The sequence below is a fragment of the Salvelinus fontinalis genome, chromosome 9 (assembly GCF_029448725.1).
Source record: "Salvelinus fontinalis isolate EN_2023a chromosome 9, ASM2944872v1, whole genome shotgun sequence".
NCBI lineage: Eukaryota > Metazoa > Chordata > Actinopteri > Salmoniformes > Salmonidae > Salvelinus > Salvelinus fontinalis.
In genome coordinates, this window is record NC_074673.1 from 59660678 (window position 1) to 59674535 (window position 13858).

General features: G+C 43.1%; 1 protein-coding gene across 4 annotated transcripts in view; it reads right to left on the minus strand.

Moving 5' to 3' along the window:
* The window catches only part of brsk2a (BR serine/threonine kinase 2a), a 485481-nt gene extending 472604 nt beyond the window's left edge, over positions 1-12877 (minus strand). For 2 of the 4 annotated variants that reach the window (XM_055934963.1, XM_055934962.1), the window contains exon 1: positions 12440-12877. In XM_055934963.1, coding sequence (XP_055790938.1) covers positions 12440-12533 — 94 coding nt within the window. In that variant the 5' untranslated portion in view covers positions 12534-12877. The remainder of the gene's footprint in view (positions 1-12439) is intronic. The other 2 variants (XM_055934965.1, XM_055934964.1) reach the window with 1 other exon arrangement.
* Between the last annotated feature and the right edge of the window lie 981 nt (positions 12878-13858).

Below are 13858 nucleotides of genomic sequence, written 5' to 3' on the forward strand. Positions count from 1 at the left end.
CATTTGAAAGATAAACATCTTGTCAATCCAGCCAACATGTCCGATTTTTTAAATGTTTTACAGAGAAAACACCACATATATTTATGTTAGCTCACCACCAAATACAAAAGTGGACAGACACGTATGAATTATGATTATGAAGTATGAATTATGATTGAAGTAGCATGCACAACCAACCGAAATAAACTAAAACCAACCTAAAGAGCCCAGAAAAAACGACCTCAGATGACAGTCATATAACATGTTACACAATAAATCTATGTTTTGTTCATAAAAAGTGCATATTTTAGCTATAAATCAGTTTTACATTGATGCTACCCAAAAATGCTAATACATAGCTTGAGTCTGAATCCAGCCGGGAGTAGCCAGAGAAAATACATACACCAACGTCGGCTACTAATTACACCTCATAAAACATTTCAGAAAAACATATGGTGGATAACTAATGAAAGACAGATATCGTGTGAATAAAGCCAACATTTCCGATTTTTGAAGTGTTTTACAGCGAAAACACAATATATCGTTATATTAGCTAACAACAGAAGCTAGCATAAGGCAGCATTGATTCTAGTCAAGCGCTAGCCTAGCACAGTTAGCAGAGTTAGCATTCAACAGTTCGACATATATATGAAAAAGCATCCCAAATTGGGTCTTATCTTTCTTGATACTCCATCAGAATGTTGTAACGGGGTCCAATGTCCAGTAGAGTCTTTAGTTGGGTTCCAGAACGAATTATTTCCCTCTTTGGTTAGCTAGCACGATAGCATTGCTGCGCCAGAAAGCGTTTCTTCAAAAAATTCTTCCGTCGTTTCACATCTAAAGTCCAGAATAAATTGCAATAATATAATTAAAGTATATTGAAAAAACATACTTTAGGATGATTTTGTGACATGTATCAAATAATATCGTAGTCAGGCATCATATTCAACGTTATCTACCTTGTTCCAGAAGCTGAGACCAAATTATCCTTCGCGCCCGGATTTTTTTTTTAACTGCGCAGGTCTCACAAGAAGTTGTGTTATTCAGTCCAGGGACGAGATATTCGACTCCTTTCAATTCTCACTTCCGCATTACAGTCTGACGGACGCCTGTGACGTGTCTCTATCGTCCCAAGTCAAATGGCCTTTTATAGAGAAGGTCTTAAAGAGACACATCGCATTTTGGAAAACTCAATTCGGCTGGGAAAATGGCTGTAAAAATATTTCTGTTCGACTTAGAGAAACAATTCAAACCTTTTTAGAAACTACAGACTGTTATCTATCCAACAGTAGTAAATATATGCATATTGGAAAATAAAAAGTTTCTTAGGAGGCCGTTTGAAAATGTGCACACATTTTCCAGTTTTTTCAATATTCAGCGTGCAGCCATAACAGGTTTTAAACAACACAATGTAACTCCAAGTCAATCACACTTCTGTGAAATCAAACTGTCCACTTAGGAAGCAACACTGATTGACAATAAATTTCACATGCTGTTGTGCAAATGGAATAGACAAAAGGTGGAAATTGTAGGCAATTAGCAAGACACCCCCAAAAAAGGAGTGATTCTGCAGGTGGTGACCACAGACCACTTCTCAGTTCCTATGCTTCCTGGCTGATGTTTTGGTCACTTTTGAATGCTGGCGGTGCTCTCACTCTAGTGGTAGCATGAGACGGAGTCTACAACCCACACAAGTGGCTCAGGTAGTGCAGCTCATCCAGGATGGCACATTAATGCGAGCTGTGGCAAAAAGGTTTGCTGTGTCTGTCAGCGTAGTGTCCAGAGCATGGAGGCGCTACCAGGAGACAGGCCAGTACATCAGGAGACGTGGAGGAGGCCGTAGGAGGGCAACAACCCAGAAGCAGGACCCTACCTCCGCCTTTGTGCAAGGAGGTGCACTGCCAGCGCCCTGCAAAATGACCTCCAGCAGGCCACAAATGTGCATGTGTCTGCTCAAACGGTCAGAAACAGACTCCATGAGGGTGGTATGAGGGCCCGACGTCCACAGGTGGGGGCTGTGCTTACAGCCCAACACCGTGCAGGACGTTTGGCATTTGCCAGAGAACACCAAGATTGGCAAATTCGCCACTGGCGCCCTGTGCTCTTCACAGATGAAAGCAGGTTCACACTGAGCACATGAGCACATGTGACAGACGTGACAGAGTCTGGAGACGCCGTGGAGAACGTTCTGCTGCCTGCAACATCCTCCAGCATGACCGGTTTGGCGATGGGTCAGTCATGGTGTGGGGTGGCATTTCTTTGTGGGGCCGTACAGCCCTCCATGTGCTCGCCAGAGGTAGCCTGACTGCCATTAGGTACCGAGATGAGATCCTCAGACCCCTTGTGAGACCATATGCTGACGCATGCACATTTGTGGCCTGCTGGAGGTCATTTTGCAGGGCTCTGGCAGTGCACCTCCTTGCACTAAGGCGGAGGTAGCGGTCATGCTGCTGGGTTGTTGCCCTCCTACGGCCTCCTCCACGTCTCCTGATGTACTGGCCTGTCTCCTGGTAGCGCCTCCATGCTCTGGACACTACGCTGACAGACACAGCAAACCTTTTTGCCACAGCTCGCATTAATGTGCCATCCTGGATGAGCTGCACTACCTGAGCCACTTGTGTGGGTTGTAGACTCCGTCTCATGCTACCACTAGAGTGAGAACACCGCCAGCATTCAAAAGTGACCAAAACATCAGCCAGGAAGCATAGGAACTGAGAAGTGGTCTGTGGTCACCACCTGCAGAATCACTCCTGTTTTGGGGGGTGTCTTGCTAATTGCCTATAATTTCCACCTTTTGTCTATTCCATTTGCACAACATCATGTGAAATTTATTGTCAATCAGTGTTGCTTCCTAAGTGGACAGTTTGATTTCACAGAAGTGTGATTGACTTGGAGTTACATTGTGTTGTTTAAGTGTTCCCTTTATTTTTTTGAGCAGTGTATATATATATATATATATGAAGAAATGTGGACATCACTTCAAATTAGTGGATTCAGCTATTTCAACCACACCAGTTGCCGACAGGTGTGTAAAATCGAGCACACAGCCATGCAATCTCCATAGACAAACACTTTCAGTAGGAAGGCCTTACTGAAGAGCTCAGTGACTTTCAACATGGCACCGTCATAGGATGCCACCTTTCCAACAAGTGCTAGAACTATCCCGGTCAACTCCAAGTGCAGTTATTGTGAAGTGGAAACGTCTAGGAGCAACAATGGCTCAACCGCGAAGTGGTAGGCCACACAAACTCACAGAACAGGAAAGCTGAGTGCTCTCGGTTGCAACACTCACTACCGAGTTCCAAACTGCCTCCGGAAGCAATTCCAGCACAAGACCTGTTTGTCGGGAGATTCATGAAATGGGTTTCCATGGCCAAGCAGCCTCACACAAGCCTAAGATCAGCATACACAATACCAAGAGTCAGCTGGAGTAATGTAAAGCTTCCCGCCGTTGGAATCAGTGGAAACGCGTTCTCTGGAGTGATGAATCATGCTTCACCATCTGGCAGTCCGAGAGACTAATCTGGGTTTGGTGGATGCCAGAAGAACGCAACCTGCGGAGGAAGAATAATGGTGTGGGTCTGTTTTTCATGGTTCGGTTGACTAGGCCCCTTAGTTCCAGTGAAGGGAAATCTTAGCGCTACAGCATACAATGACATTCTAGATGATTCTGTGCTTCCAACTTTGGGGAAGGCCCTTTGCTGTTTCAGCATGACAATGCCCCCGTGAGGTCCATACAGAAATGATTTGTCGAGATCGGTATAGAAGAACTTGACTGGCCTGCACAGAGCCCTGAACTCAACCCCATCGAACACCTTTGGGATGAATTGGAATGCCGACTGCAAACCAGGCTCAATCTCCCAACATCAGTGCCCAACCTCACTAATGCTCTTGTGGCTGAATGGAAGTAAGTCTATTCAGCAATGTTCCAACATCGAGTGGAAAATCCTTCCCAGAATAGTGGAGGCAATTCACGCATATTATCGCTATTAACTCCATATTAATGCCCATGATTTTGGAATGAGATTTGACGAGCAGGTGTTCACATACTTTTGGTGATGTAGTGTATTAGTAAAGACAGGAATAAATTGAGAATAGTCTGATGGGTGCAACTGTGACTCATTTCAGGAAACTAGGCGTATGTCGCAGGTCACTACTTCACAGGAGAGCCTTCTGGAACATGTGAACTTTCATGTGTCTTAATAACAAACGTGTATGACATCTGTAAATATGAATATAATTGTTAAATTACGAGCCTAGTTGGTTAAGCCACAGAAAAAGTAAGCAACCTTCCCACTAGTCATGATTGGCTGAGATAATGAGTGGGCTGGACATGCCGAGAGAGCAGTTCAGATTGGTCTGCCATATGGAACGCTTCTGTATATTTGAGCTGGTCAGTCTGTGTTTGTAATCCTGTCGAACGCAGCTTTTTTTAAATATGTTTTGTGTAGTGGAGCTGCATAAGTGTTGCTCTCCACTTTCTGGAGGATGACATTTTGAAAATCAGTGGAATTAGAGTATGATAGCTAAAGAGATTGAGAAAACACCTGTCTCCGGATTACATCTTCGAACTAAGGGCAACCATGGCATGGTATCCGTGACAGGGAGACGCGTCCATCATGCATAAGATAGTCTAACTAGCTACATTTTCTGATATTACACGTTTCTAATTTTGACAGAAAGTGGTTTCATTTCAAGCTAAAGTTTACTTTTAGCTAGCTAGCTAACGTTACGTGTTATTGGTGTTATTATCGTATCCCAGAGACGTTTTCTGGATTAGTTAGAGCCTAATGTTAGCTAGCTGGCTGGCTCCCTAGCTAACGTTACATCTATGATGTTATTGTTCATATATCAGAGCCGTTTGCTTTGCTAGTTAGAGCCTAATGTTAGCTAGCTAACATTGAACCTGGTTGGTTAGCTCCCAGCAGATTCATGCAGGGTAGTAACGACATGATTTTGCACCATGTTCATTGTTGTTTAACTAGCCAACGTTAGCTGGCTGGCTCGCTAGGTAATGTTACATGACATGCATGATCTTACACGTTGTTTACCTAGCTAGGTTCATTGTGTACACAACTAACCATTTTGGGTGCATTCGTAAATTCAGTCTGATGAACGGTTGAATTTACGAACCCAAATCACCCTATGAATATGGCCGGTGTCAGTAAACGTCGGCAAAAAAGCGTAATGAAATTGTTGCCAGCTGAGCTGGTAAGGCTGTTTTCATGTTATCCAGAGGTAAACAAATCATCAGCCAGAGCATTTTGTGTGCGCTCTGAACGCCCCGAGAGCAAAACGAGATGGGTGGGGCTAAAGCTTAAGAGTGTGTGAACGATGCTGAATGGGTGTAGACAAAGAAGACCTCTTCACTAAGTACCAAAACATTCATAGGCCATTTTCTCAAAAGTGAGTTGACAAGTTTATCAGCTTTCAAAGCTGAATTACTTTCCTATTGTTCCTAAAAAAAAAAAAAATGCAGCGTATGATATAGCATTCTGTAGCTCCGAGTCTCTACTTTTATCCAATGTAAAACAACAACACTTCAAATTTTGCTACATAAGACCGATTTGAGCCAGTCTGTCACATATTATCACTTGATGAGAGAACAGTGTGTGCAGCCTGAGGCAAAAGTCACATCATGCAGCCCATAGGCCTATACGTTTTGATTTCTAAGATATTCGAAGGTTTGCATCATTCACAACGAATGTTGCCACATAACTCTAAATCTAGCATATACGACCTGCTTCAAATTATCCCTTTTATGCTCTACATTGCCACGTTATATGCGTACAGCTCTTGAGAACGGGAATATCCTTCCTATTTTATAAATCTAAGTTCAATCATATTCTTCTTAGTATAAAATCATATAAAATAGTGGCACAGAATACATAACTATATATTGTCTGCTAAATGAACTAGCCTACAGCCTAAGCTGCCATTGGAATGGTGCATAGCATGATAACATAGAGTAGGCCGACTCAGAATATGCTATTCTGTTCTTCTAGGAGTTCATTTTCCTCATATAATAATGTTTCTTTAGACCTGTGTAAGATAAATAATGGATTTATTGCAATGGTGTATAATACATGGATTTAATATACTTTTTTTATGTAGATGTTCCAAAGGCATGCAACAGCGGGTTCTAGGCGTGGAGGTCTGGAGATGCTAAATGTGTTTATGTTAATTAATGGTCAATTACTGTGAGACCAGAAGTCATTCACATGACAGTCGCCAGCTGACAAAATGTCATGACCGCCACAGCCCTAGCCCTAGGTTCCGGCACTCGAGCACGACAACTGTATCAGTGGCTTCAAAATGGCTTCCATGATTCTGTGGCTTCAGCCCCAATCAGGACCCAGCCAAGCAGGAAGGCAGCATCTATGGATCCTTCAGGCCCCAGTGCACACCTGACAAAGGCCCGGAGAATAGAGCCTGGAGAAACCAGAGCGGCTAGAGCCGGAATGGCTCTGGTACTCAGGACACAGAAAAGCAGTAAACCTGGAGGAGGACCCTCGTGTCTACATGGAGGGCTGGTAAAGAAAGAAAGAGATTGATATCGACAGAGCCTGAGAAAGAAAAATAGAGAGATATGAAGAGGAAAGAGAGAGAGAGTAAGAAAAAAATACAGAAAGGGAAAGTGATCTGTGATCCCTTGTAGAGCAGTGTCATGGGTGTAGCTGTGTATCAATGTACTAGTTTAGTGGTGTATTATTGTATCCAATGTATCAGTGTGTTTGGTGTAGCAGTGTACTGTAGCAGCCTTGGTCCCCTGTGTACCATGTGAGTGCGTGAGTGAGAGCTGAGGGGACTTTGGCTGTGCAGGGGATTAGGCCAGGAAGCAGAGCTAGAGCCAGTGCGTGTGTGTGCGAGCGCGCACGTGAGTCCACCCCTAATCACTTAATGAACAGGAACCAGCTCCATGGCTCAGTTCAGGCCGGCAAGCCACCCTAGGCCTCCCTTCCACTCTCTTTTAGATTAATACCAACCCCTCATAGCTTGGCTGGGACAGTCACCAGAGAAAATATCTTTGACTGTATCGCTCTAGAGACAAGCTAATTGGCTGAACGCAACGGTCAATCTTAACAAACACACGTTCATTGGCTAAACACAACAGTCAATCTCACCAGAGACAAAATGATTGAACAATCAGTCACCAATCAGAGCATGGGACAAGCACCAAAGTCCAACCCATTGGTCAAACGATGTCGCTATTCTCACCAGAGACCCGACAATCCCATTGGACAGAAACCGTCACCTTCCTCATCAAAAAACAGTGCCATTGGCTGAACCCAGCCCAGTGAGCATTTCCCTAGAGAGGATACAGATTAATAGAGCAACAGCACACTATAATTTATCTGAGTGGGATTTCCCTGGGCTAACACACCACACGCTAACCAAACACCATCATACACACACATGGCCCAGCTTGCAAAGATGCAAGGCATGCAAGCATGCAAAACTACACACACATAGACAGGAACACAGACATGTGCAAAGACAGACAACCACAGCATGGAAATGCTGAAATGCACATGTACAATCTCTATTTATGTACAATCTCTATGTATTTACAGCCAGAAGACCACTGCTACATAGTTGGTTACCAATATTCTGTATAAACACAAAGCAACCCTGCCTAGCGCCTTACTTAGAAGACTGGGTTGTAAATGTATATGACTCAATATAAACTCAATATCAACACAGGGTGGACAGTGGGAGTCATGCTAAGATGTTAAAAGTGCAGGTCACACACGTGCACACAAATACCAAATAGGTATGCATGCACGCACACAATTACACTGTGAGAGACTGGTTTCATATCCACAAGTACCGTACTAGAATCAAACTGCATAAGACAATACAATCACCATTACATATTTGATATCAATCAAACAGAAGCTTAGGATGAGATAAGATAAACTATGTCCCACTGACATCATATGCTATATCAAATCTACCAAAATGCTGAAATAAAATAAGTCTTATCATTCATAACTCTGAGCAGTCCAAAGTGGATATTCCCTGACAATTTTTTAAGAAAGGGACATCCATCCATCCATATAAACTCAGCAAAAAAAGAAGCGTCCTCTTACTGTCAACTTTGTTTATTTTCAGCAAACTTAACGTGTAAATATTTGTATGACCATAACAAGATTCAACAACTGAGACAAAAACTGAACAAGTTCCACAGACATGTGACTAACAGAAATTGAATAATGTGTCCCTGAACAAAGGGGGGGGGGGTCAAAATCAAAAGTAACAGAGGTCGACCGATTACGATTTTTCAATGCTGATACCGATACAGATTAATGGAGGACCAAAAAAAAGCCGATACCGATTAAATCTGACAATTTTTAATAATGACTATTATAACAATACTGAATGAACACTTATTTTAACTTAATATAATACATAAATAAAAATCTATTTTGTCTCAAATAAATAATGAAACACGTTCAAATTGGTTTGAATAATGCAAAAACACAGTGTTGGAGAAGAAAGTAAAAGTGCAATATGTGCCATGTAAAAAAGCTAACGTTTAAGTTCCTTTCTCAGAACATGAGAACATATGAAAGCTGGTGGTTCCTTTTAACATGAGTCTTCAATATTCCCAGTTAAGACATTTTAGGTTGTAGTTATTATAGGAATTATAGGACTATTTCTCTCTATATCATTTGTATTTCATAGACCTTTGACTATTGGATGTTCTTATAAGCACTAGTATTGCCAGCCTAATCTCGGGAGTTGATAGGCTTGAGGTCATAAACAGCGCCGTGCTTCAAACATTGCGAAGAGCTGCTGGCAAAGGCAGGAAAGGGCTGTTTGAATGAATGCTTACTAGCCTGCTGCTGCCTACCACCGCTCAGTCAGACTGCTCTGTCAAATATCAAATCATAGACTTAATCATAATATAATAAATACACAGAAATACGAGCCTTAGGTCTTAATATGGTCAACTACGGAAACTATCATGTAGAAAACAATACGTTTATTCTTTCAGTGAAATACGTAACCATGTTGTAACTTTAATGTGTTACAGAGTTAATGTTTAAGTGAATTCATTGAGCTGTATCTAAAGATATTTCTTTACAGTTATTTACATATGTAATTGTATTGGTTAGTATTGAATTACACTTTTGACTGCAAGTTCCAGAATGCCTTGCGACAGGAAGTAGAGAGCGAACGCTAGTTAATTAAGTGCAATTGACAGGTGATTATTGTTGGCTCCTTTGCGCTAGCATCTTACTTGCATTGCTCTGTAGAATCTAAAGTTGTTAAATGTAACGTGATCAAGTAGTATTACTAAAAGAAGCTTTCATACCCGACGTACCGAGTCATTACTTTGAAGATAGTTATTCTATAAACCAATCTGTATTTTATCGAATGGGTGGCATCCATTAGTCTACATTTTGCTGTTACATTGCACAACCTTCAATGTTATGTCATAATTATGTAAAATTCTGGCAAAATAATGACGGTCTTTGTTAGGAAGAAATGGTGTTCACACAGTTTGCAACGAGCCAGGCGGTCCAAACTGCTGCATATACCCTGACTCTGCTTGCACAGAACGCAAGAGAAGTGACACAATTTCCCTAGTTAATATTGCCTGCTAAGATGAATTTCTTTTAACTTGTGTATTGATTTTAAGAAAGACATTGATGTTTATTAAGGCTAGGTACATTGGTGAAACGACAGATATTTTTTCGCGATTGCGCTTGTTAAATCATCACGCGTTTCGCGAAGTAGGCTGTGATTCGATGATAAATTAACAGGCACCGCACTGATTATTTGCAACGCAAGACAAGCTAGTTAAACTAGTAATATCATCAACCATGTGTAATTAACTAGGGATTATGTTAAGATTGATAGTTTTTTTATAAGATAAGTGTAATGCTAGCTAGCAACTTACCTTGGCTCCTTGCTACACTCGCGTAACATCGTGGTCAGCCTGCCACGCAGTCTCCTCGTGGAGTGCAATGTAATCGGCGTCCAAAAATGCCGATTACCGATTGTTATGAAAACTTGAAATTGGCCCTAATTAAATCAGCCAGGCCAATTAATCGGTCGACATCTAGTAACAGTCAATATCTTGTGTGGCCTCCAGCTGCATTAAGTACTGCAGTACATGTCCTCCTCATGGACTGCACCAGATTTGCCCGTTCTTGCTGTGAGATGTTACCCCACTCTTCCACCAATGCACCTGCAAGTTCCTGGACATTTCTGGGGGGTATGGCCCTAGCCCTCACCCTCCGATCCAACAGGTCCCAGACGTGCTCAATGGGATTGAGATCCGAGCTCTTCGCTGGCCATGGCAGAACACTGACATTCCTGTCTTGCAGGAAATCACGGACAGAACGAGCAGTATGGCTGGTGGCATTGTCATGCTGGAGGGTCATGTCTGGATGAGCCTGCAGGAAGGGTACCACATGAGGGAAGAGTATGTCTTCCCTGTAACACACAGCATTGAGATTGCCTGTAATAAAAACAAGCTCAGTACGATGATGCTGTGACACACCGCCCCAGACCATGACGGACCCTCCACCTCCAAATCGATCCCGCTCCAGAGTACAGGCCTCGGTGTAACGCTCATTCCTTCGACGATAAACGCGAATCTGACCATCATCCCTGGTGAGACAAAACCGCGACTTGTCAGTGAAGAGCACTTTTTGCCAGTCCTGTCTGGTCCAGCGACGGTGGGTTTGTGCCCATAGGCAACATTGTTGCCGGTGACGTCTGGTGAAGACCTGCCTTACAACAGGCCTACAAGCCCTCAGTCCAGCCTCTCAGCCTATTGCGGACAGTCTGAGCACTGATGAAGGGATTGTGCGACATTGCAAAGTATTGCCCTGGACACATCTGCAGTCCTCATGCCTCCTTGCAGCATGCCTAAGGCACGTTCACGCAGATGAGCAGGGACCATGGGCAACTTTGTTTTGGTGTTTTTCGGAATCAGTAGAAAGGCCTCTTTAGTGTCCTAAGTTTTCATAACTGTGACCTTAATTGTCTACCGTCTGTAAGCTGTTAGTGTCTTAACGACCGTTCCACAGGTGCATGTTCATTAATTGTTTATAGTTCATTGAACAAGCATGGGAAACAGTGTTTAAACCCTTTACAATGAAGACCTGCGAAGTTATTTGGATTTTTACAAATTATCTTTGAAAGACAGGTTCCTAAAAAAGGGACATTTATTTTTTGCTGAGTTTATGTTGTAGGGTATAGTTGCCCCTATATGCTGATCTTGGGTCAGTTTTACATTTCCACCTCCAATGGTAAAGATGAGGATTGGGTGAGGGGAAGCTGATCCTAGATCTGTACATAGGGGATACTTAACCCAGGAGTCAGAGCATACAGTATCAAGCGTCACAGCAGGACCGGCTGGCCTGGGTAGGAGAAGGGACGCCTATTGTGGCCGCTTTAGACAACAGATGGACAGAGAAAATCTCTCTCTCTCATTTTTGGGGCAGCGCACAGAGCGTGTTGCATCACTCTCCTCCTCTCCTCTCTGCCGGGTAGGGTCTGCGCCTGCCTTTGGGTCTGTTCCCAGCACTACGCTGCTGTAGCAACAGTCACTGACTGCAAAGGACTCTAGCAAACATCCATAGCTACTGCAGGATAAACCTAATGACATCCATATAAGTGAATTTCAATGAGACAATAAAACAAGGAGGCTGCTGGTCATTTATGTCAATCTCTGCTAAATAGACCACCAAAATAGACTTCTGAATAGCCTTTATTATCTATGACAGGTATAGCCTATACAGACTAAAACTAATGCGTTCTTATATGATCCTTTAACATGCCAGGTGTATAGCCTTGATATCCACTCCTATTTGACAAGGGAATATAGCGATTAAAATAAACCGTTGAACAGTTGGCCTCCTTCCAATACCAGTCCTATACGCTGGGCATTCTATGGGAGAGCTCACCATTGACAAATACACAGCCAGGAGAAACGTTGCGTTGCCTACTAAGAATAGATCAAGGTATCAAGGCAGATCAGGATTAGCTCGGCGTTGTGTGCTGAAATCACAGGACACACTGCGCGGCAATAAGGCGGACAAGGAGGGAGCAGGGAACAAGTTCGTTTTAATCACACACACACACACACATTTTCGCTGTGCGGAGACTGGAAACACACCCAATCTCGACCAGGGCTTCACAGACAGCACGCATATCAACTGAGCAGCCAGCATCATAAGCACCCAAATACCCTCTCCTATCCCGCACACTGTTCCAGCACAATCGTGTGAGAAGCACTGCGCTCGAAAACAAAAACCCAAATTCGTTTAATAGGGGGGCAGAGAATTGTCCACAAACACTATCATCAGCTTTGTCAACCCACCAGACGAAATTAACTCACTGCGGAGAGCGGTCCGATAGCCCAGCCTATGCCACGTTTATGCAATTAGTGAACGCGAGAGAGGTGGATACGGTTAGGTTAGGAGAAAGCTCAACCAACCTGTCTGTCCTTTGCCGAGCGTCTTTTCCAAGCGATACGGTCCCACGTAATTGGCATGTTGAGCACCACTGTTGTCTTTCCCAGACGATGACATTTTGATTGGCGAAAAAAAACACTTTACAAATAAGCGCAGTTGCGGTTATTCCGAGAATAACACACAATCCTCTTGATCTTGGCAGGTCCAGCCGTTCTTTTTTTACTCCACAAACCCACTTGCCTATCCTCCAGTCTCTCTCTCGCTTTGCACTCACTCGGACTCTCTCTCTCTCGCGCTGTTTGGGTAGGTAGGATTTTCTCTCTGCTCCTTTCCTCTCGGTTTCCTGCAGATGCACGGAGAGTTCTTTAGACTAGGATCTGAAAATCATTGTTGGTTGAGCCTGCAGTGCCCGTGTTCGCCTGTCGGGATGCTGTAGATGCGACTGGAACACTCGCTGAAAGTGCAGACAGGGAAGGTCCGCAGCATTTTTAGAATGATTGACAGGGTATCCGAACAAACACGTAGCTCGAAAACCCTGCCGCACCACCCACCGTGTTGCTGGAGCAACTTCTATTTGCAACAATAGTTGCAGACATTTTATGAAATCTCAGGGAGACACATTTTTTCCCCCACAGTTTTCACTTCAGAGTCTCAGACTCTCAGACCAGTATTCCTCTTAAAATGTAAATTGATTAATCATACCGTAGGCTACATTCTGAGTTTCTGTTGTATGGTATTTTCAATGTTTCCAATATCTAAAAAGTGTAGTAAGCATGGGCCTATAGGTGCTATTACATGTAATAAATCTACTACCACGGTACCAGCATTACCATTCAGTTCAAATTGAATTTGCCACCCACCATTCCCACATCCCATGAAAATGTACCTCAACAAAGCAGCAAGGTCCACCTTTAAACCCATATTGCCTTATTCCAGTGGCAACGGTGTTGTGTGTGTGTCTCAGCCCTGGGTTTCATTTCACAACCCACTGGTCTAAGATCTGTGACTGTGACCTGGTCCTGTGTCGGTCGACACCCTGAGAGGTGCAGGTGTCAGGGAATGCCTGTCCAATGTCATGCTTTTCAAGTCTGACAGCACATGCACAGATACGCTTACGCACAAGCACACACACACACACAACAGTATGGGATATTAGGGGTCATAAAGGCCATAAATGAACTGAAAGGGGGGGATAAACACTTAACTAACACCTTGTTGAACGTGAGAACACCTGAACACAGAATATTTTTTTAAATACATGAACGTGTGATTGATATACAGTACCAGTCAAACGTTTGGACACACCTACTCATCTTAATGTTTTACTGTTTTCTACACTGCAGAATAATAGTGAAGACATCAAAACTATGAAATAGCACATATGGAGTCATCTAGTAACCAAAAAAGTATTAAAGAAATCAAAATATATTTAAGATTCTTCA